This window comes from Mandrillus leucophaeus, unplaced genomic scaffold (genome assembly GCF_000951045.1).
Source record: "Mandrillus leucophaeus isolate KB7577 unplaced genomic scaffold, Mleu.le_1.0 Scaffold100, whole genome shotgun sequence".
Lineage (NCBI taxonomy): Eukaryota > Metazoa > Chordata > Mammalia > Primates > Cercopithecidae > Mandrillus > Mandrillus leucophaeus.
The window spans coordinates 374,199-399,996 of NW_012098099.1; the positions used below are offsets into that span (position 1 = coordinate 374,199).

The 25,798-nt window shown below is 39.7% G+C and overlaps 1 protein-coding gene across 2 annotated transcripts in view; it reads right to left on the minus strand.

Annotated features, from left to right (window-relative positions):
• The window catches only part of RALA (v-ral simian leukemia viral oncogene homolog A (ras related)), an 85,896-nt gene that overhangs the window by 14,608 nt on the left and 45,490 nt on the right, over positions 1-25,798 (minus strand). For both annotated transcript variants that reach the window (XM_011972680.1, XM_011972685.1), the window contains 2 exons: positions 6,566-6,716; positions 2,769-2,977 (listed from right to left, as the gene is read on the minus strand). In XM_011972680.1, coding sequence (XP_011828070.1) covers positions 2,769-2,977; positions 6,566-6,679 — 323 coding nt within the window. In that variant the 5' untranslated portion in view covers positions 6,680-6,716. The remainder of the gene's footprint in view (positions 1-2,768; positions 2,978-6,565; positions 6,717-25,798) is intronic.

The window sequence follows — 25,798 nt, forward strand, 5'->3', positions numbered from 1 at the left end:
GGTGTATATGTGCCACATTTTCTTAATCCAGTCTATCATTGATGGACATTTGGTTGGTTCCAAGTCTTTGCTATTGTGAGTAGTGCCGCAATAAACATACATGTGCATGTGTCTTCACAGTAGCATGATTTATAATCCTTTGGGTATATATCCAGCAATGGGATCACTGGGTTAAATGGTATTTCTAGTTCTAGATCCTTGAGGAATCATCACACTGTCTTCCACAATGGTTAAACTAATTTACACTCCCACCAACAGTGTAAAAGCATCCCTATTTCTCCACATCCTCTCCAGCATCTGTTGTTTCCTGACTTAATGATCGCCACTGAATGAAGTTGTTAACAACAACTAACCTGCCACTCAGTCTCACCACTTGGAAGGTGAGACTGATTCAGGTGTTTTTAACTCTAGCACCTCTGGTTATATGTGTGTATATATAGTCATTAATTTATTTCTTAATAAATACCTACTAAGCTACTCTGAGTCAGGCGCTGCAGGGAAACCAATGCTGAAAAACTATAGTGTGATTGATGCTGGCAGAAACAAGGCTGTAGAAAACCTGGACCTACTGGGTTCTGAGGCGAGAAGATGTTATTTTTTTTCAGAGTTAATAGATTGGTTTTATTAGCAACTTTCCTGGATGTCAGAGAAAGGTAATCCTATGGTATAAACTTCATATACATTTTGCTTAATACAATACTCCCTTTAAATACAGTTTTAGAGGCTATTACAGAATTTCAGAATAGGGAAGTACAATCTGGTCCAACTTCATTTTGACATAGGAAAGTAAAAACCAAAAGGTAACGGTTTTTGAGTCAAAACAAATGTTTACTAAACATGTACTTACTATAGATTATATGCTAGCAACTATGTCATATATAGGTACTGGGGATACTGAGACAGGCAAGGAATGGGTGTTAAGTGTGATACTGGAGTTGTATCAAGGACATCGCATATATAGACAAGGAAGTAATGGATTTTGTGGATCATAGAGATGACCAGGAAGGCTAAAGGGAGGAGCTGATATTTATGCTACTCTTGTAGTTTAGACCACATGGAGTGCCTACTATAACCATTCAGACCTTTTCAAAAAAGTCTTTCATATTGTTGGTGAGTCAGTAGGGTCATTTTTATTTATGGCAGGGGCACTGGAGGTATGCCATAAGAGTAATGAATCATCCTTATTTTCTGTAATAATAATCGCCCAAGATTCTTGGCATGAAAATACCTTATTCTCCTGAGATACCACTTTGACTTTGGTGACTATGGTGATTAACATTTATTCCATTACTTAGAACACGACTTGCTACATTATAAGCACTCAAATATCTGCTGAATGAATAAGCATTGGCATTTACATAACTTTCAACATGTCTCCCAATTACAAGTTACCAGGGTCTGCCACCCTTTGCATGTCATCATATATGAAATTCCTTCCTCATAGAAACCAACACACTTTATTTTATAAATAAATCTATACTTCAGAGTTTCTCAATTACCTACTTTTTGTACTTTTAGTAAGTGGATTTTCCTATTTAGTAAAAAGAGCCATGAAATGGACATTGCAACTGATTCTTTAAAATGCTTTGCACACAGGCACAGACACAATCTCTCAGTCTCCTGTGGATTAGCAAACTGGTGAGTCACTTCTCTGTGTCTTTAACTTGGACATGTTTACAAAGTATTTACCTATTATTCTCTATTAGAATAAGTTCTTGAGATTTTCAAGTGTGCATAAAAAGGAATGCTTTGTATAAGCCTTGGTTTAGTTTTTTGCTCAACCACCTGAAATGCCCTCTTTCCTTATATGTGAAAATCCTTCTTTTCTTCAAGCTCATCTATTTCATGAAGGTTTCCCAGTTTCTTTCCCCTCCCAGATCCTCTGTACTAACCACTGCCCATGTTTCCTACTTTGTCACTAACTTGCTCTTGGTTAAATGCCTTATATATTCATTTAGGCTGTGTGAATCTTGAAAATAGTGGATACATTACATGCTTCTTTTCTGTCCTCCATAATCAAGTAGACACTTAACACAGAAATAAAAATACGTATCACTCTAATTAAAGAACACTTCATTTCTGCATGTAGTATTTGCAAGACCACACAAGAACTCTATGCCAAATTTCTCTTATAGAGGAGTACCTCTTTCCCCTTCACCAAAACCACCTCCTCTAAAACCAAATGGGTTCCAGATTTTGATTAAACAATAAATATTAAAAATATTATATAACAATCTAGTGTGCCCATCTACAGAGATATTATTTCTATTCAAAAATTCATTCATTCTGAAGGTTCCCATGTAATAAGAAAAACAAACAAAATTAGCCTGTGCTATTAGGGCATCTATATTTTGAGGAGGATGGCAAAGTGTCTGCTGAACATTACATAGGTGCTGAGAAACCGTGACTAACAGAGAAAGCTGTAACACCTGGGTAAGCTCCACTATGTGCTCCAAGTATGAACTATTATGGCAGCAGTAGTTTACACTAAAGAGAAATACTTCAGTAACTCATAGAGATTCTGGGTAAGTGAAGCTGTCACAAGATCAAACTCTAATACAGGTGACACTGGAATAGCTGTAAGACTATGCAAAGTATCCTAACCGTGTGTACATAACACAGTAGAGAGAGTCATATACTAATATCAAAAAGGGAATAAACACAATTAGAGTAAAAGACTAACAAGTTAGAACCTCTAGTTGTCTACTTGTGTGTGGGGAAGAAATTGTTGTATGGTATGTCACAAGCAACATTACTCTAGGACATACCTGAAGTCAGCTGTGGCTGCAAAGGATTCCATTTCTGTAATAGAGAAAACACAGAGGAACCCCTCCCCGCTTCGGAAGTAGTTGTCTCTAATTGCAGCGTAGTCCTCCTGCCCAGCTGTATCTAAGATATCGATCTGTACTTCCTCCCCATCTAGCACTACCTTCTTCCGATAGCTGTCCGCTTTGGTAGGCTCATAGTCCTCCACAAACTAGAAAAGATAAAAACACACCAATTTTTTAATTGTTATTTTTACGTTTCAAAACTGCTTATTTTGAAATAATTATAAATTCATGTGAAGCTGCCAAAATAGTACAAGAAGAGTTCTGTATACCCTTTGCCCAGATTCCTCCATTGGTAAAAACTACATTAATTTTAATTTTAGACAATCTGTAGGTTTCCTCATTTGCAATAAGAGAGGGCTGAATTATTACCTCTAGGCTTTTTACAGCTTGAAAACAGCTTTTCTTCCTTAAAACACAATACCTGCAAAAACTATTACATGTATACTTTACCAAATTTATAAGAATCTTTTTTCTATGTGACTCTGAATATAAATTTTCATGCTAGAATTGTGGAAATAACTTAAAAGTCAATATTTTGGTAAGCACTGAAAGTATCATTAAATCATTTCTTTTTCTAAAATGAGCCAAGTAAATAAAGTGATTTATACTACTCAATAAAAGTCAAACCTTAAACTTTATGAGACTTCTTCCCAAACTTTTGATTTTTTAAATAGTACAATTAAACAACTTTACATTCCCACTCCTATCGGCAGCCCCATAAATCTCACTTTAATATACCCTGATAAACCAGTATGTAGGTAGGCAGGCAGATAGATGATAAGTACATGTGTATGTACGTAGACAAGGCCTTACTATGTTGCCCAGGCTGGTCTTGAACTCCTGGGCTTAAACAGTCCTACTGCCTTGGTCTCCTAAAGTGTTGGGATCACAGGTGTAAGTCACCATGCCTGGCCTATCTTTTGATATCATTTTTAGCACGTGTTCATTTATACACAGATATTTGTGGGTTTTTTATTAGTTCCTGTAAATATTTTCATTATCTGATATGTTCTTATTTATTTGCTATGACTATATCCTGTCATTAGAATTTAACCCCTCAGAGCAGGGACCTTGCATATGCTACTCATCATTATATCTCTAAAGCCTACAACAGTGCCTGGTATATGGTAGATACTCAATAAATAATTATTTTAAAAATGGACACAGTGTATTTGTAACTGTAAAAGTTAAATAACATTCCACCACATTTACATGCTATTAATGGGCTTAGTCATTCATTAAAAGTTAGGCATGTGGGCTGGGTGTGGTGGCGCATGCCTGTAATGCCAGCAGTTAGGGAGGCTGAGGTGAGTGGATCACTTGAGCCCAGGAGTTCAAGACCAGACTGGGAAACATGGCAAAAGCCTGTGATATGGTTTGGCTCTGTGTCCCCACCCAAATCTCATGTTGAACTGTAATTCCCCATGTTGGGGGAGGGACTAGGTGGGAGGTGACTGGATCATGGGGGCAGACTTCCCTCATGCTGTTCTCATGATAGTGAATTCTCATGAGATCTGATGGTTTTTGAAGTGTGCACATCTCTCTCTCTCGCTCTCTCTCTCCACTCCCACCCCCACTCCAACATGTGAGGATGTACTTGCTTTCCCTTCACCCTCTGCCACAATTGTAGGTTTCCTGAAGCCTCCTAGTCATGCTTCCTGTCAAGCCTGCGGAACTGTGAGTCAATTAAACCTCTTTTCTTCATAAATTACCCCAGTGTCAGGTAATTCTTTATAGTACTGTGAGAACAGATGGATACACCCCGTCTCTACAAAAATATACAACAATTAGCTGGGCATAGTGGCATATGCCTGTAGTCTCAACTACTTGGAAGGCTGAAATGGGAGGACTGCTTGAGCCTGGGAGGCAGAGGTTGCAGTGAGCTGAGACTGCACCACCGCAAGGGCGACAGACATTACCTTAAAAAAAAAAAAAAAAAAAAAAGGTTAAGCATGTGAATATTCTTACTTTTGGCTTCCTTATTGTCAAGAGGAGACCGATTTAAGGGTTAGTCTGAGAGAAGATTAGCTCTTAAATAAACAGTATGAAAAACAGAATTGAATGAATACATCAGTAATTTCATTTAAAGTACAACTTCAATCCTCTCTCCATAAACTTTTTTTTAAAAGAGACAGAGGTTTTGCTCTGTTGTCTAGGCTGGAGTGCAGTGCCACAGTCATTGCTCACTGTGACCTCCAATGCAAATGATCCTCCTGCCTTAGTCTCCTAAGTAGCTAGGAAAACAGGTGTGCAGCACCATGCCCAATTAATTTTTAAATTTTTTTATAGAGACAGAGTCTCACTTTGTTGCCAGCTGGTTCAAGCTCCTAGGCTCAAGTGATTCTCCTGCCTACGCCTTCCCTAAACTTTTTAATTCGCTCACTAACAAGCGTGGCAACTGATAGATTTAAGGGTTTTATGTATGTATGTAAAAAGAATGGTGGGACACAGGCAATAGAAAAAGACATGGGGGGTTGGGTGCACTGGCTCACACCTGTAATCCCAGCTCTGGGAGCCCAAGGTGGGAGGATCACGCTGGGCAACAGAGCGAGACCCTGGTCTCTATTTAAAAAAAAATAAAAGGTAAAAAAAGAGATAAAGACATGGGGTGGGAAAAAGTCTGTAGAGGTATTTTTAGTCAAAAGACCAGGTTTAACACTTTGTTGCTCATCACAGGTCACTTTTCTTGGGCAAGTTGGGTAACTCTCTGAGGTTCTGTTTTCACATCTGTAAAATGGGGATACCACCATCTCCCACACAAGATTGTTACGAGGACTAAGTTTTCTGCAACCATAAAACCTGGCTTTTATTGGGAGAAAACAGAAGTGAGGATAAATGCTCACATTGGATTACCAACTCTTAAATTATCATTAAGACTTGATAACAGTCCTCCAGGGAAAGACTACATTGCTGTATAGAGGCTACACCTTAACTCAGGGATGATGCAGTCTGATAATGAATACAGGCATACAAATCTGTAACCTGTGTAGTAATTATAAATTTTAGAGACACAGCCTGTTTAATGATGAGGGTAGTGCCATGCCAAACATGCAATAATGACTTTTTCATCAAGTTTATTAAAATATATATATATATTTTTTGAGACAGAGTCTCGCTCTGTTGCCCAGGCTGGAGTGCAGTGGTGTGATCTCAGCTCACTGCAAGCTCCGCCTCCCGGGTTCATGCCATTCTCCTGCCTCAGCCTCCTGAGCAGCTAAGACTACAGGTGCCTGCCACGGCGCCCGGCTACTTTTTTGTATTTTTAGTAGAGACAGGGTTTCACCGTGTTAGCCTGGACAGTCTCAATCTCCTGACCTCGTGATCCACCCGTCTTGGCCTCCCAAAGTGCTGGGATTACAGGCATGGTCCACCACGCCTGGCCTAAAAGATACTTTATATATGTTAACCTATAAAGTACTATACCCACCACTTCCATTAATTAAAGGTAGGAATCTCCAATAAAACCTAAAAACAAAAAAGCTAAAGTTAGATTACTAAAAAAAGAGGCACTGCTTTTAGTTTAGTTTTGTGTTTAAAGCATGAGGATTTTAAGGACCGTAAGTTCCTGATTTGTAAAATCAAGTCATGTACAGATGGCTCTAAACACAAAAATGAAAAAAAATTATTAATAGTTTCGAGGATTCAAAGAATCCATACAAAATAGCACCAAAACTAAACTAGGGAAATATTCTCTGAAAGCCTAAACTTTGATCCATTATAAAATTAACACTTACCTCATCGTACATGAACTGTAGAGTCAGAGCTGACTTGCCCACACCACCACTGCCCACCATGATGACTTTGTGTAAGGCCAAAGAATTCTGACCCTTGGGCTTATTTGCGGCCATCTTGTGTCTCAGTTTTCACCAAAGGATTAAGAAGAATCTAAGAAGAAAGAAAGAGTAAGTAATGCTCAGTACATTCTTCTTCAGAATTCCAGTGTAAGAAAGAGATTACGTCCTTAGAGTTCAATATACTACTTTTCAATCTGTAGTGATTTTAAACAGATGGCAAATGAAGTATGCTCACTTAGGGGAAGAACCATTAACCATTTATCAGAGAATACCATGGCAATAAATCAAGCCTATGACTCAAGGGCATTTCTTTTAAAATAGTTGGGTTTCAGTAATGAGCTATGATCACATGTGAAAATTTCCTAGTACAACTGCATGCTGACAATAATGAGGTATCAGCTGCACTGCAGTATGTCCACACAGACATGAAAGCAGGCTACAGGATCTCTGTTTTCACACTAATTTACACTGGCAATAATTAAAGAGATGTTTCTTTCTTTTTTTTTTTTTTTTTTCGAGACGGAGTCTTGCTTTGTCACTCAGGCTAGAGTGCAGTGGCGTGATCTTGGCTTACTGCAGCCTCCACCTCCCAGGTTCAAGCGATTCTCGTGCCTCAGCCTCCTGAGTAGCTGGGGCTACAAGCGCGCACCACCACGCTTGGCTAGCTTTTGCATTTTTAGTAGAGACAGGGTTTCGCCATGTTGGCCAGGCTGGTCTCAAACTCCTGGCCTCAAATGATCCGCCTGCCTTGGCCTTGCAAAGTGTTGGGATTACAGGCGTCAGCCACCACGCCCTCAACCAAGATGTTTCTCTTGAGTAAGAAACAAGTGACCAAAAAAAAGACTGCTAATGTGTTTACTACATCATGCCTCACATTAAGGACCTCATTGAAATGCTTACTTAATGCTATTTTATAGAAGAAGACACCCCATCCCAAAAACTTGGTGGTAGAATTATAAACAGAATACAACACTGTATACCCCAACTAACAGATTACTGGAACATTTGTTTCTCGGGGTGGATGGCCAATCTAACTTAAATGCTTGGATCTAGCATGCCTTCACTTTTCTCAGAGCATGCACTGTTTAATACATTTTGACATTCAGTGTGGAGAGGCCAGGTTTTTACAGAAGTTGCAGTGGTGATGTGCACTAATGGCATCCAGTTACCTCTGGCCATGCTTACTTAGCCTTAGAAAAAATCCTGTGAGGCCACAACAAACACTCTGAATGTGTGTGGAGATCCAAGCAAGGAGACTTTTTGTTATTAGGGGGTTGCACCCCTTGTCCTCAGCAACTCTTTGACTTGTTTTGGACACAAACAGCTTTCTAAGTTGCAGCTCCCAGAACCATGCCCCCTCCTGTTTACCTTTCTATCTTGGGCCAATACTTCCTAGCTCAGCTGCATCAGACCCACAATGGTCTCCTTCTGTTCTTCACTCTTCTATGCCTCTTGGCCTTTGCCATGCAGCTTCCTCTGTCTGGTATATTCTTATTCTATCTGGCTAACTCCTCTTGGTTTTTGGGTCTTAGCCTTACCTGAAACTCTCAACCTAAATTAGGTTCTTCTCTGCTCTGTGCTCTCAGATAGCATCTGCTACTTTTCCTTCATAACCCTTATCACAAGTTGAAATTGCCTGAATATGTATTAGGTTGGCGTGAATGTAATTGCAGTTTTGACCATTACTTTCAATGGCAAAATCACAATTACTTTAGCACCAACTTAATAGTATAAGTATTTCTCTAGTATACCAGAAACAGTGAGTTCAGGGCCATGTCCATTTTGGTTAATAGTCTGCTTAATGTAACTAATATGGCTGGCAAAATCAGCCACTTAGTGCAAAAGTGTTGAATGAATGAATGAATGAATGAATACACAAATGTTTGCAGTCTGACTTAACCCTGAGGAATACTTTAGGCCAAGCTTGTCCAACCTGTGGCCCACGGGCCACATGCAGCCCTTTGAATGCCCAACACAAATTTGAAAACTTTCTTAAAACATTATGCAACTTTTTTTTTTTTTGCTCATCAGCTATCATTAGTGTATGTGATGTCTGGCCCAAGACAATTCTTCTTCCAATGTGGCCCAGGGAAGCCAAAAGATTGGACCTCTGCTTTTAGGCTGTACTGGTGTAAAGTAGCTCTTCCTACTAGAGGTTCAATCACAAGCAGGGGCCAGGACAATCTGCCATGGGTCTGTGCCTCACATACGGGATGTACAGGGCACCCAAGAGCTGGGCACAGCTTCAGACCCCAACCATAAATCATTCCCATATGCCTGTTTGCCCAATACAGAAAAGTATTAAGAAAAATCCGCCATAATCCTCTTGTCCATTTAACAATATGAACAGGCTAACATACCTCCTTGGAGACTGCTTTCAATCTACGCTTAACATAACTGAGATCATGTATACATAAATGCATTTTTTTCATCCTGTTCTTACCATTGTATCAAAAGCATTTTAGCAGAAGCAGTTTGAACTGTTAAGTGTATGGCAAAAAATTTACACTTACAGGCTAAGAGTTCAATTTAATTCAACAAACACAAATTCAGCCGCTCTTTGACTTGGGTATGGAGAACGTGACCACTCAATTGTGAGTGCTTATCACTGCTCAAAAACAATGAAAATTACAGTACACTGCAGGTAACTAAAAGTCTGAAAGATACCAAATCTAAGCCAGTTTATGAAGCATGCTGTTGCTGGTGTTCCTAAACACGTCAGGAAGTCACTTCTTTATTATGATCCTTACTTGCTGGCAGTTATAATCATGTAGCAGCTAATATATCTACTGTTTTATTTTTAAAACAGTTCATATCACATGAGCTCAGGGCATTACCATATCAATTAATACTCTAAGAGTTGTGTGTGTGTATGTGCTCAAAAGAAAACACTTATCAGTCACTACAACTGGGTTAAAACACTTCCTTCTAGAACAATTTAAAATACAATCTGTGACTCAGAAAAGGCAGAGATTTCCAAGGACATTTTTCCAAAGTGCAAACATTTCCTAATAACTATGAGCTGCGCACTCCAGACTATTAAGAGGCTATCCAGGAAAAGAAGCTCCTGCCAAGGAAAAACTACTCGACCCCCGTATTAAAAGACTTGGAACTCCACCACTTAATTCCCAAGCCCTAGTCGAGATGTTGTTTCGAATGATAAACAAGCCAAAGACTCTGCCTATGTGGAATTTAAGACAAACACATACACAAATAAGCAAATACCATTAGTGCAAAGTGCAATGAAAAAAAAAAATAAGGCAGCAATGGGGGGAGGAGCTACTTTAACCAGATGTTCAAGGATGACTCCTCTGAAGAGGTGGCATTTGAGCTGAGACCTGAATGTTTTGAAGAAACCAGTCAGCTCTGAGGGGAGAGTGTTCCAGACACAGGGAATAACAAGTACAAAGAACTTAGAAGGGGGTGGGAGTGGGGAGCCTGTTCTAGGGACCAGGAGAAGGCCAAAGTAGATGAAGCCTAGTGTCAGTCTGTTTCTGGTTGCTATAACAGAATATCTGAGACTGGGTAATTTATTTTTTAAAAAGAAATTTATTTCTTACAGTTCTGAAGGCTGGGAATCCCAAGAGCATGGTGGCAGCATCTACATGGCTTCTGGTGGAAGACATCATATGGCAAATGGGCAAGTTTGCTGCCTCTTATAAAGCCACCAGTCCCATCATGGGGGCCCTACCCTGATAACCTTATTTAACCCTAATTACCTCCCAAAGCCTCACTGCCAATCAACATATGAATTTGGGAATTAAATTTCCAACACATGGCCAGGTGCAGTGGCTCATGCCTATAATCCCAGCACTGTAGGAGGCTAAGGCGGGTGCATCAGTTGAGGTCAGGAGACCAGCCGGCAACACGGTGAAACCCCATCTCTACTAAAAATACAAAAAAAGTAGTGGGGCATGGTGGCAGGCGCCTGTAATCCTAGCTACACGGGAGGCTGAGGCAGGAGAATCGCTTGAACCCAGGAGATGGAGGTTGCAGTGAGCCAAGACCGTGCCACTGCACTCCAGCCTGGGCAACAGAGTGAGACTGTCTTAGAACTGTCTCTTATACACATCTAGATGTGTATAAGAGACAGCTAATATGGCTGGCAAAATCAGCCACTTAGTGCAAAAGTGTTGAATGAATGAATGAATGAATGAATACACAAATGTTTGCAGTCTGACTTAACCCTGAGGAATACTTTAGGCCAAGCTTGTCCAACCTGTGGCCCACGGGCCACATGCAGCCCTTTGAATGCCCAACACAAATTTGAAAACTTTCTTAAAACATTATGCAACTTTTTTTTTTTTTTCATCAGCTATCATTAGTGTATGTGATGTCTGGCCCAAGACAATTCTTCTTCCAATGTGGCCCAGGGAAGCCAAAAGATTGGACCTCTGCTTTTAGGCCGTACTGGTGTAAAGTAGCTCTTCCTACTAGAGGTTCAATCACAAGCAGGGGCCAGGACAATCTGCCATGGGTCTGTGCCTCACATACGGGATGTACAGGGCACCCAAGAGCTGGGCACAGCTTCAGACCCCAACCATAAATCATTCCCATATGCCTGTTTGCCCAATACAGAAAAGTATTAAGAAAAATCCGCCATAATCCTCTTGTCCATTTAACAATATGAACAGGCTAACATACCTCCTTGGAGACTGCTTTCAATCTACGCTTAACATAACTGAGATCATGTATACATAAATGCATTTTTTTCATCCTGTTCTTACCATTGTATCAAAAGCATTTTAGCAGAAGCAGTTTGAACTGTTAAGTGTATGGCAAAAAATTTACACTTACAGGCTAAGAGTTCAATTTAATTCAACAAACACAAATTCAGCCGCTCTTTGACTTGGGTATGGAGAACGTGACCACTCAATTGTGAGTGCTTATCACTGCTCAAAAACAATGAAAATTACAGTACACTGCAGGTAACTAAAAGTCTGAAAGATACCAAATCTAAGCCAGTTTATGAAGCATGCTGTTGCTGGTGTTCCTAAACACGTCAGGAAGTCACTTCTTTATTATGATCCTTACTTGCTGGCAGTTATAATCATGTAGCAGCTAATATATCTACTGTTTTATTTTTAAAACAGTTCATATCACATGAGCTCAGGGCATTACCATATCAATTAATACTCTAAGAGTTGTGTGTGTGTATGTGCTCAAAAGAAAACACTTATCAGTCACTACAACTGGGTTAAAACACTTCCTTCTAGAACAATTTAAAATACAATCTGTGACTCAGAAAAGGCAGAGATTTCCAAGGACATTTTTCCAAAGTGCAAACATTTCCTAATAACTATGAGCTGCGCACTCCAGACTATTAAGAGGCTATCCAGGAAAAGAAGCTCCTGCCAAGGAAAAACTACTCGACCCCCGTATTAAAAGACTTGGAACTCCACCACTTAATTCCCAAGCCCTAGTCGAGATGTTGTTTCGAATGATAAACAAGCCAAAGACTCTGCCTATGTGGAATTTAAGACAAACACATACACAAATAAGCAAATACCATTAGTGCAAAGTGCAATGAAAAAAAAAAATAAGGCAGCAATGGGGGGAGGAGCTACTTTAACCAGATGTTCAAGGATGACTCCTCTGAAGAGGTGGCATTTGAGCTGAGACCTGAATGTTTTGAAGAAACCAGTCAGCTCTGAGGGGAGAGTGTTCCAGACACAGGGAATAACAAGTACAAAGAACTTAGAAGGGGGTGGGAGTGGGGAGCCTGTTCTAGGGACCAGGAGAAGGCCAAAGTAGATGAAGCCTAGTGTCAGTCTGTTTCTGGTTGCTATAACAGAATATCTGAGACTGGGTAATTTATTTTTTAAAAAGAAATTTATTTCTTACAGTTCTGAAGGCTGGGAATCCCAAGAGCATGGTGGCAGCATCTACATGGCTTCTGGTGGAAGACATCATATGGCAAATGGGCAAGTTTGCTGCCTCTTATAAAGCCACCAGTCCCATCATGGGGGCCCTACCCTGATAACCTTATTTAACCCTAATTACCTCCCAAAGCCTCACTGCCAATCAACATATGAATTTGGGAATTAAATTTCCAACACATGGCCAGGTGCAGTGGCTCATGCCTATAATCCCAGCACTGTAGGAGGCTAAGGCGGGTGCATCAGTTGAGGTCAGGAGACCAGCCGGCAACACGGTGAAACCCCATCTCTACTAAAAATACAAAAAAAGTAGTGGGGCATGGTGGCAGGCGCCTGTAATCCTAGCTACACGGGAGGCTGAGGCAGGAGAATCGCTTGAACCCAGGAGATGGAGGTTGCAGTGAGCCAAGACCGTGCCACTGCACTCCAGCCTGGGCAACAGAGTGAGACTGTCTTAGAAAGAAAAAAAAAATTTCCAACACATGAAATTTGCAGGACACATTTAAACCACAGCATTTAGTGAATGACTGAAGAGTAAGAGGAGCTAAAATTGACAGGTAGGCAGAGGGCGAATCACAAAAAACCTTGAAGGCCCTGGAAGTATTTGGATTTTACTAGAACTGCAACGGGAAGCCTCTGGAGTTTTTAAGAAGGATAGTGGCAAAATTTGGGTTTTTAAAAAGATTACCCTAGTTGGTGTGTACAGAATGGACAGTGAAGTGGCAAGAGTTGAAAGTATAGGAGGCTATACCGTTAATCTACGCAAGAGAGGATAGAGGCTTGGGGTACAGCAGCAGCAGCAGCAGTAACCGTATTACTAGTTCCCGTATAACTACTAATACCAACTACACTGGGGACAACGAACATTTACTGACCACTCACTAAGTGTGAGGCACTGTTCTGAGCACTCTGCACATACTAATTCAGCTGAGTACTACATTTCAGATATTTACAATCCTAGGTGGTATGTACTATTTTAACTTCATTTAACAGATGAGGAATCTGGGTCACAGATGTCGACTTGCTCAAGACTAAGCCAGAATTCAGACTGAGGCAACCTGGCTCTCCTAACCACTATGTTATTTGGGATACACTTTGAAGAAACAGTTGATAGGACTTCCTGATAGATTGGATGGTAGAAAACAAGACTAACCTTTAGGTTTTTGTCCCAAATATCTGAATGTTAGGCACCTCTATCTAAGATGGAGAAGGACCAAGAAGGAATAGGTCTGGGAAAGAAATCCCAAGCTCTGCTTGCACATTAGACATTTCAACTAGAGTTGAACAAGAAAAACTGAATGTTTTAGTCTGGAGTTCAGGGATGAGGGTAGAGATGGAAAAAAAAATCGCACGTCAGTTTACAGATGATATTTAAAGTCACAAGACTGGAATGAGCTTTCTTAGGGACAAGAGGAAGATAGATACGAGAAAGCGGCAAAGGAAAGAGCCCTGAAACAACTCAACAGGCTAGGCCAGCAGGAGATCTAGTGATCGCACAGTCACTGAGGCTGGCTGACTTAAATCCTGCTGACAGACTGAGGTGAGATATGAGGAGAGACAAAAAGAGAGCTAATTCTGTGCAAGATGGAGGTTGCTGGTAATTTTGGGAAGAGTCATTTCACCAATTGAGGTAAGAATGGGGTGGACAGTGCATGCCTGTAATCCCAGCTACTTGGGAGACTGAGGCATGAGAATCGCTTGAACCCGGGAGTTGGAGGCTGCAGTGAGCCAAGATCCAAGATTGCACTACTGCACGCCAGCCTGAGCTAGACAGACTCCGTCTGAAAAAAAAAAAAAAAAAAAGGAATAGAGAAATGCAATCATAAGGGGAAGGTGTTGTTAGGAAAAGGGCTTTGTGTTTGGCTGCTTTTTAAATATTATTAAGGGATGTGTGCATGACAATCATCCAAGACAGGCATAAATTAACGATCTAGAAGGCAGGGTGAACTCTAGGAGCAAAGTTCTGGAGTGAACCAGAAGAATTAGGACCTGGAACATAACAGGAGCAGGGACATCTCTTCCTTCGTAATGGGAGGTGAGGCAATGCAAAGAATAGGGGCATAGGTGCCGGCTGTAGGTAGATATATTTGACTGTATCTGCATTTCTTCAATGAAATACAACCACAGATAATTTTGTGAGAGAGTCAGAATTCAAAAGCAAGCCTGTCTAGATAGATCAATAGAACAGAATATACACACTAGATTCAAATACATACTGTAGTGTAATGTGTAATAAACGGTGGCACTTCAAATGGGGGTGGGGGAAGATGGAGAACAATTCAACAGGTAGTGTTTGGACAACTGTTGAGCCAGCTGGAAAAAAATAAAAGTTGGATCTATTCTCCTGATACCAATATAAAGCCTAAGAGGATCAAAGATTTAAGTGACAAAATGAAATCACAAAGGCACAAGAAAAAAAACATGAAAGAATTGAATTGTTTGATAATCTTTTTTTTTTAATCTTTTTTTTTGAGACAGAGTTTCACTCTTGTTTCCCAGGCTGGAGTGCAACCCCTGGTTCAAGCAATTCTCCTGCCTCAGCCTCCCGAGTAGCTGGGACTACAGGTGCACGCCACCACATCCAGCTAATTTTGTATTTTTAGTAGAGATGGGGTTTCTCCATGTTTGTCAGGCTGGTCTTAAACTCCCGACCTCAGGTGATCCGCCCGCCTTGGCCTCCCAGTGTTGGGACTACAGGCATGAGTCACAGTGCCCGGCCTGTTTCATAACCTTAAGTGGGGAAGGTCTAAAGTATTACATAAAACCCAAGTCATAAGTTTGAAAAATTTTACTACTGAAAAAGTTTCTGGCCAGGTGCGGTGGCTCACGCCTGTAATCCCAGCACTTTGGGAGGCCGAGGTGGGTGATCATGAGGTCAAGAGTTCGAGACCAGCCTTGCCAACACAGTGAAACCCTATCTCTACTAAAAATATAAAAATTAGCCAGGCATGGTGGTGCACGGCTGTAGTCCCAGATACTCAGGAGGCTGAGGCAGAAAACTCGCTTAAAACTGGGAGGCAGAGGTTGCAGTGAGCCGAGACTGTACCACTGCACTCCAGCCTGGGCAACAGAGGGAGAGTCCATCTAAAAAAAAAATTCTGCATGGCAAAATCTTCTGAAAGCGAAGTAAAAAGATAAAACTGTGGAAAACATCTGCAATTCATTTTACAGATAAGAGATGATTTCTCTCTATAAAAAGCTATACCCCACTTCTCACTACTGCACTTGACTAGTCTTTAAAGAAGTTACCATAAATAAAATAAAAAACTGTAGGAAATTGGGCAAAAAATATGAGTAGTCACAGAAAAGGATATACAAATGACTCTAAGTATACTTGACCTCACTGATAAATAATACAAATAAAACTATATTGGGATAATGTTTTATCCATCAAATTAATAACTATATGTTTGCAAGGGCTAGCAAACCACAGCCCCCCTTGAATTGTTTTCATATGGCCTGTAAGTTAAGAATGGTTTTTATGTTTTTGAAGGGTTGTAATTAAAATCAAACCAAACCAAGAAGAATATGCAACAGAGAATGTGGCTTGCAAGCCTAAAATATTTTCTGTCGGCCCTTTACAGAAAATTTTTATCTATCCCTGGTGTAGAGAAACAGGCATATTCAATGATTGCTGGTGGAACTGTAAATCTGATACACGGAATAATATGCAACCACAAAAAATGAGGAAGCTCTTTATGCACTGAAATAGAAGGAACTCCAACGCAGAGTTAAAATGAAAAAAAAAAAAAAAAAAAAAAAAGATGCAGAACAACACATCCCGTATGCTATACATTGCCTAAAAACATTAAAACAAAAAAGGAACATTCAGGATTTGACTGTTCATATATTTGGAAGGATTTTTTTTTTAAACGGTAACACAAGTTTGTCTGTGAAAATGGAAACTAAGTCACTACAGAGGTGAGAGAGTACACCATTTTGTACATTTGATTTTTATATCATGTAAATGTATAACTTATTTAAAAAATATAATTAAAACTAGTCATAAATCAACGAAGTCCAGTTATTTATTGTACTCGGCAAAACTGCAATTAACTATGTTCTTGGTACCTTATATAAACTAGAAATTAGAGATGTGAGCTTGAATTTTAATTAAAATATAACTTACCCACATGTACACAGCTTTGTATTTTTCCCCTTCAAATGAGCAGGGATTCTTGAATTTCAAATTGTGTGACTTTTTTGGCTCCTCAATTATTTTCTGACTCTCACTGTTCAACTTTTTAAAGTGATGTCCTAGAATAATACTATAGAACCTATTTGGGGTGATGGGTGGGCTTCAAGTTTTCAAGTTCACTGTTTTTCTCTGCTTCATCCAGAAAGTAGACACCTACACCATGCTCATATGAGCTACTTAAGTTACTTCCTTTCTTCTTTCCTCCATTTTTCCTTCTCTCCAAAAATACACCCAGGGCCTACCGGATTACATAAGGCACTGTGCTAAGTGCTGGAGCTATGGAATCCTGCCCTTGTATGTTTAGTTAACAGGTCCCACAATGTATTAGTTTCCTGTTGCTGCTGCAGCAAATTACCACAAAATTAGTGGCCTAAAACAACACACATTTATTCTGTTACAGTACTGGATGCCAGAAGCCCAAAAAGAATCTTAAAGGGCTAAAAAGATGTCGTCGAGTTGGTTCCTTGAGGGGGCTTCAGGGGAGAATGTGCTCCTTGCCTCTTTCGCTTCTATAGCCTGGGGCATTCCTTGGCCCCTGGCCGCCATCACAGAAGCACTGCTCTGCTTCTGTGGTCAACACTGCCTTCTCCTCTACTTTAGTCAAACTCAAACCTCCCTTTAATTCCCTTTTATAAGACACTTGTGATTCATTTGGCCCACCCAGATGATCCAGAATAATCTCCTCACCTCAAAATCCTTAATTATGCTGGCAAAATTCCTTTTTGCCACATAGGGCAACATTCACGGGTTCTAGGAGTTAGGACATGGATATTTTGTGGGGCCATTACTCAGCCTACTGCTTACCATACACAGGAAAGTGGGTCAAGGAGCTTTGGACCACAAACCTTCAATACAGACTATAAACTCTCTATTTTAAACTTTAAAAATTTTTCTAAAAAACAATCAACTCGGGTTTTTCAATACTTACTAAGGAATACTCTACCAAGTAAGGTGTCAAATACCCTATGCCTGCCAAAACAAAAACCCCAGTGATCTTTGTATGCCCAGAATTCATTATTATCTTCTTTAGACTTTCGATAGAGAAGCTCATTACAGGATAAGCATAGCTAATCCAAAAATCCAAAATGTGAAATGCTCCCAAATTCGACACTTTTTTAGTGACGACATGACCCTCGAAGGAAATGCTCATAGGAGCATTTGGGATTTTTGGATTAGGGATGCTGAACTGGTTAAGTATAATGCAGATATTCTAAAAGCTGAAGAAAATCCAAAATCCCAAACACTTCTGATCCCAAGCGTTTCGGATCAAGGATACACAACCTGTTTTAGGCTTCAGTCTAATAATAATATTGGCTGGTAAAAGTTGTGAGAGTCCTTTTTAATAAAGAGATTCAAGGAAGCATTTCCCTTGCCTCTGATCTGAATGGTGCATTAAAGACTTATGATTGGCCGGGCGCAGTGGCTCACGCCTGTAATCCCAGTACTTTGGGAGGCCGAAACGGGTGGATCACAAGGTCAGGAGATCAAGACAATCCTGGCTAACACGGTGAAACCCCGTCTCTACTAAAAATACAAAAAATTAGCCGGGCGTAGTGGCGGGTGCCTGTAGTCCCAGCTACTAGGGAGGCTGAGGCAGGAGAATGGCGTGAACCCGGAAGGCAGAGCTTGCAATGAGCCGAGATCAGGCCACTGTACTTCAGCCTGGGCGACAGAGCGAGACTGTCTCAAAAACAAACAAAACAAAACAAAACAAAACAAACAAAGACTTATGATCATTAAAGTTCTGCCCCTATCAAATCATTACAAATCACAAGGAGGTACAGGCCATATTAGCGAATGGAAAGTATTTCATATAAACAACTCACACATGATACTCCCTATCTGCATTAAGAATGTTTGCTCAATTAAAAAAACACAGGTAATATAAAATGAACAATTTCAGAAGAGGTAGAATATACATGACCAAGAAAAGGAGATACACAGTTTTTTTTTTTGGTAATTTCCTGGACATGGTCTCAATCTGTTGCCCAGGCTAGGGTGCAATGGTACCATCACAGCTCACTGCAGCCTTGACCTGCAGGGCTTCAATGATCCTCCCATCTCAGCCACCTGAGTAACTAGAAATACAGGCACGCGCCACCGCCACCACTCTCAGCTAATTTTAAAAATATTTTGTAGAGACAGGGTCTGTGTTACCCAGGCTGGTCTTGAACGCCTGGGCTCAAGCGATCCTCCCGCCTAGGCCTCCGTGTTAGGATTACCGGCTGAGCCACTGCGCCAGGCCCACAAGTACATTTTCCTAACTGACAGAAGAACAAGTGTCATCAATACAGGTTGAGCATCTCTAACCTGAAGATCGGACATGCTCCAAAATCTGAAACTTTCTGAGCATTGACAAGATGCCACAAGTAGAATATTCCACACCTGACCTCATGTGACCTCATGTGGGTTGCAGTCAAAACACAAGTGCACAATACAGTTTATTCAGCATCCCCAAGACCCTCCTAGCCCTCTTCGGCCGCAATGTATCTTTTCTGCACGTGCCCAGATTCTCTCATGCAAGCATTCCCACAAAGGGTAGCAAAATGGTTCCATGTATACAAACTTTGTTTCACATACATAATTATTAAAAATTGGCTCATGCCTGTAATCACAGCACTTTGGGAGGCCAAGACAGCCAGAGCACCTGAGGTAAGGAGTTTGAGACCAGCCTGGCCAAAATGGTTAAACCCCGTTTCTACTGAAAATACAACAAAATCAGTGGGGCGTGGTAGTGTGCGCCTGTAATCCCGGCTATGCAAGTGACTGAGGCAGGAGAATCGCTTGAACCCAGGAGGTGGAGGTTGCAGTGAGCTGAGACCATACCACTGTACTCCAGCCTGGGCAACAGAGGGAGACTTTGACTCAAAAAAAAAAAATTGTATAAAATTACCTTCAGGCTGCTATATGTATAAAGTGTATATACATAAACGCATTTCATGTTTAGACTTGAGTCCCATCCCCAAGATATCTCAATATGCACTTGCAAATATTCCAAAATCCAAAAAAATCTTGCAACACTTCTGGTACCAAGCATTTAGGATAAAGGATACTCAATCTGTACTATTTAACGTCTCAGAGCACAGGGAAAGCTTCCAAATTCTTTTTAGCAAGCTAGCCTAACAGTGATGCAAAGTACTGACAAAAATAGAATAAAGACAAAATAGAATGATTGGACTATCACATGAATATGGGGCAAAAAATTCTAAGTAAAAAATGTTAACAGATAGAATCTAGCACATTAAAAGAATAAACCAAAGTGACCAGGTGTGATTCAAACCAGATACAAGAATGGCTTAGAATTTTAGGAAGTAATAATTTCTGATATTAAAAAGAGAAAAAAAAATCATGAGTATCTCTACAGGTTCTAGAATATTTGATAAAATTGCTCATAAAAAAAGTAGAAATAGATTAGTGTTCACTTAATCACACAGGAACTGATGGTCTTAAAACCCAAATCAGGCCCAGTGCAGCAGCTCTAACCTGTAATCCCAGTGCTTTAGGAGGCTACGGTAGGAGGATGGCTTGAGCCCATGAGTTTGAGGTTACAGTGAGATATGATTTTGTCACTGCATTACAGCCTGGGCTACATAGTGAGACACCCTCTTTTTTTTTTTTTTTTTGCAATGTATGCCTGTAGTTCCAGGTAATTACTTCCAGGCTAATTTTCTTTGTTGTTGAATTTTCAGTAGAGACGAGGTCTCACTATGTTGCCTGGGCTGGTCTTGAACTGCTGAGCTCAAGCAATCCACCTGCCTCGGCCTCCCAAAGTGCTGGGATTACAGGTTTGAGCCACTGGGTCTGGCCAACCCTCTTAAGGGAGACCTTGTCTCTTACAAATCATTTTTAATGACAAAATAAAAGCACTTCCACTAACATCAGGAGTAAGATAAGGGTGGCTGCTAGCATCACTCTTACTTGGCACTGTTCTGGAAGTGGTACCATATTAGAAAGGAAAGAAAGAGGCATATGATCATTATTAACTGATAATATGATTTCATACCTAGAAAGACCAAAGGAATCAACTGCAAAATTACTACAAATAAGAGATTTCAAAGGGTAAATGGTTATATAAGCAATATAACATATACAATTAAATTTCTTCTCAAATAACAGAATATATAATGAAAGACCCAATTTACAACCTCACTCACAAAGAGTATATAAGAATAAAACTACCACTATCTGTGTAAGATATACATGAAGACAGTTTAATAATAATACTTAAGTAACATAAAGGATGACTTGAATAAATAAAGACAACCTGTTCTTGGGACATAAAGAGTGTACTTTGGTAAAGGTACAAAACCCTGACAGTAAAAAAAAGACTATTAATTATGAAAATTAAAAATATCTTCATGATTAGAAAAAACGTAGTACATCAAAACACAAAATACCTGACTCAGAAGTCGTCTGACCTGTCTCCTAAAGTTTTCTTCACCATAAAATTTGTGAAGATAATTTCTCTCTCTCTCTCTGTCTCTCTCTCTCTTTTTTTTTTTTTTTGAGACAGAGTCTTGCTCTGTTGCCCAGGCTGGAGTGCAGTGGCGCGATCTCGGCTCACTGCAGCCTCTGTCTCTCAAGCTTAAGCAATCCTCCCACCTTGGCCTCCTGAGTAGCTGGCATGCACCACCACACTCAGCTAATTTTTGTATTTTTAGTAGAGAAAGGGTATTGCTGTATGTTGAAAACTGACTTGCACTTTTTCAGGGAAGGTTGATTTACATACAATAAAATTCACCCTGTTAAGCGTATAGTTCAATGAGTTCTGATAAATGTATACAGTCATGTAACTACCATCACAATCAAGGTACAAAACATTTCCATTACCCCAAAAAGTTTCCTCTTGCCCCTTTGCAGATAATCTTCTCCATCACCCTGGCAGCCACTGACAGGATTTCAAGCCTTATTGTTCTGCCTTTTGGATCACAACGTATATAGCTTTTTATGCCTGGCTTCTTTTAGACAAGGCTTTTGAGACACACAAATATTGTTGCACGTATCAGTGCATGCACCTTTTTTTTTTTTTTTTTTTTTTTTACGACTGAATAGTATTCCATTGTCTGGATGTATCATGATTCATTTATGTTGTTTCCATTTTTAAAAATTTTATAAGTAGAGCTGTCATGAACTTTTGTGTACAGGTCTATACATTTTCATTATTCTTGGGTAAACAACAGGTGCAGAACTGGTAGGTTGTATGGTCTGTGTTTAAATGTTTTCCAAAGTGTCTGTACCTTTTTGCATTTCCACTAACAACATATGAGATTTCCAGTTGCTTTCACATCCTAGTACTGTCCCAGGCTTTTAATTTTCGGCAGTCTAGTGAATGTGTAGTGATATTTCATTATAGTTTTAATTTGCATTTTTCCTAATAACTAATCATGTTGAGCTCTTTTCATGTAGTTACTTGCCATCCATATGACTCTGGTATTCAAACCTTTTGTCCATTAAAAATTAAAAATTGTCTTTTAAGTGAGTTTTAAGAGTTCTTTATATATTCTGAATTAAACCCTTTCCAGAGATGTATTTTGAAAATATTTTCTTCCAGTTTGTGGCTTATCTTTTCAATTATATTTTTTGATGAGTATTTTTCTTTATGCTTTTGGTGTCTCAAAAATGTTTGACAAATTTTAAGTTGCAAAGTAACTACGTTTTGAGTATTTATAAATAAAGCCTTATTATTTAGTTAATAATTTATTATAAAGAGATGGAAGGAAGTCTAGTCAAAAAAATGACATTAGTTATAACTGACACCCTAAACAGTTAAACCCTCCATTTAAAATATGCAATCAAGCTCCCTAGGAACAACATTCAAAGAAAATCCCTGAGGCATTTTTCCACTATTGAAACATAACGAACTCAATATTTTCACGTTACTCTAACTGTGCTGAATAAGGAGAACACAAAATAATAACAAAGACTGAACTAAGAAAAGTAATATTCTGTTTTAAGGGTACAGTAGTTGATGGCTTAAAGATGGTTTAACATTTTTGCCTTGTCTGCAAAATAAAATTTATTTATAAGACTTGCCAGACATGTTGTCAGACATCAAAGCATAGAATCTTAACATTAACATCATGAAGGGTCAAGTTTTATCTTCCTGGGTTTCAGCTTATTTGTAACACTAAGGTTGACATTAATAAAACAACATATGTAAGATAACTAATATGCATAAATACGTATTCAATAAAGGGTAACAAATATTCAGGCATCTTTTTAGAAGACCACAACTTTATATGCCACATATACTCAGTCCGCAGTCAGTGCAAAATCATTACCAGCAGCACAAAGGTAAAGCACTTACCACAGTTAAAACTTACAAAAAATTTCTAACACACATGAGAAAGTGATGGATGAGACTTGAGACAAAGCATTAGCAAATCAAGTGAACCTTGGGGTGACAGTAAGAAAGCAAGCTATAAAAAGTAAAAGGGCCAAAGAGGGACTTTATAAACCAAGTCTTTAGATTTTTATCCTCAGAGAAATGGAGAACCACCAGGAGTTTTAAAAAATGAGACACTGGGACTCAGAAGGCAGGAAGAACAGGTGGAAGGCTACAAGTCAATGATGACTTGAGTTAGGACTAAGGAGGTGGGATGGATGGATCTAAAAGATATTTAGAAAAAAAGAGTCAAATGAACTAGATTAGACGTGAGTGGTAAAGGAAAGTGAGAATTTAAGCCAAAATAACAAACTTCCTAGCTTCAGTGACTATGGTCAGGAAAACAAGGGGAACGAGCAGCTTCTGTGGGACCAGGTGGGAGTAGGAGGGGAGAGAAGAGTTAGTGCAAGGAAATGATGGAAATCAATATTGATCTATTAAAAGATCAAAATATTTAATAAGAAAAATCTGAGAGTAGCCTAAGAATAAGCAGTTTTCTTACCCCAGCCCCAGTGGTTTTGCTACGAGACTATGACCTGAATGTTTTCAGCAATACTGAGAAATAAGTAACAGAGTAGAACCTGAAAGGCGGAAAAGGAAATAAAAGACTCATAAACTGCTATTTATATTTTAATATTTGTTTTTAAACCCCTGTGTTTTCAAAATAAGATTATATAGTTTAGAAAACAATAATTAATTGCAAAGATATATGTGTGCGTCCATATTCCTATGCTAATTCTGGAAGAATACATCACCTTCTGAATTTTGATCCATGTGAATGTATTACATATTTGGAAATTAAATACATAGATGTTTTTATTTACTGAATTTAACAGCCTACAAAATTGAATAAAGAAATAATGTTCAGCTGAGCATGGTGGCACACACCTGTAATCCCAAAAACCTGTAATCCCAGCATTTTGGGAGGCTGAGGTGGGGGGATCGCTTGAGACCAGGAGTTTTGAGACCAGCCTAGGCAACACAGTGAGACTTTGTCTCTACAAAAAATAATAAAAATTAGCTGGATGTGGTGGCACATCAGGACTGCAGTCCTAGCTACTCAGGAGGCTGAGGTGGGAGGATCACTTAAGCTGAGGAATTCGAGGCTTCAGTGAGCTAAGATTGCACAACCGGGCAAGACAGCAAGACCCTGTCTCTACAAAATAATAATAATGCAGGCTTAGACACTTAATAGATCTAATTTTTAAAAGTATAATTTATGTAATTTATACCTGCTTTAGGTTCTATGTATGAGCTACCACAAATTAAGCATATATATAGCCTGGTAGTTTTGAGTTTCTCTTATTGATTTACTTATGAACTTGATATTGTCTATGAGACCTTTGTTAATTTTAAAAAATGCAGCCAGAAAAAATAACGGAATTAACCATGCCTGAATGATCCAGTTTAAAAATGAGTAGGGCACTTGCTTAACTGATTAAGACTTACATCAAACCATGTATTAGAATAGTGACAGAAAGTTTACTAGCAGGCTTTTTTTTTTTCTTTTTGTTAAGAGACAGAATCTCGGTCTGTCACCCAGGCTGGAGTGCAGTGGTGCTATCATACCTTACTACAGCCCTGAATTCCCGGGCTCAAGTAATCCTCCTGAGTAGTTAGTTGGGACTACGGGCATGTCTGGTTAATTTTTTCTATTTTCTTTGTACAGACAGGGCCTCACTATATTGCCCAGGCTGGTCCTGAACTCCTGGCCTCAAGTGAACTTCTCACTTTGGCTTCCCAAAGTGCTGATATTACAGGCATAAGCCACCGTGCCTGGGCCCACAAATGAAATATTTTAAAAGAAAAATCTAAGCATAGCCTCTGGTTTACATGAAGACATCTGTTAAATCCTACTCTTTAATACACGTTTCATCAGTAAGTTGGCTCTCTCTTTGTATTGCTGCTTCTCTGATTTTTGGTATTATTCTGGATTTCCTTTTCCTTTTTCCTATGCCTATATTCTGCACCAACATACATTTATTGAGTCAGGTACTATGCTAGGCATTGGGAGAGGGTGGGAGATAGGTTCATAGATGAGCAAGTCAAGATCCTTGACTTCAAAGATCTTAAAATCAAGTACAGAGATGGAGCAAGAGCGGGAGGGAAAGAATGTATTAAATTCTTATACATCATTTTGCCTTTTGCATTCCTTACCACTTACGTCACACTTGTATTTTTATTTTATTAATTAATTAATTATTTTTTTTTTAGACAGAGTCTTGCTCTGTCACTAGGCTGAAGTGCAATGGTGCGATCTTGGCTCACTGCAACCTCTGCCTCCCAGGTTCAAGAAATTCTCCTGCCTCAGCCTCCGAGTAGCTGGGATTATAGGCGAGCACCACCATGCCCAGATAATTTTTGTATTTTTAGTAGAGATGGGGTTTCACCGTGTCGGCCTGGATGGTCTCAATCTCTTGACCTCATGATCTGCCCGCCTTGGCCTCCCAAAGTGCTAGGATTACAGGCGTTAGCCACTGCACCCGGCCTTTCCTTTTTACTTTTTGAGATGGAATTTCGCTCTTGTTGCTCAGGCTGGAGTGCAATGGTGCGATCTCGGCTCACCGCAATCTCTGCCTCCTGGGTTCAAGCAATTCTCCTGCCTCAGCCTCCCGAGTAGCTGGGATTACAGGCATGCGCCACCATGCCCAGTTAATTTTTGTATTTTTAGTAGAGACAGGGTTTCTCCATGTTGGTCAAGCTGGTCTCAA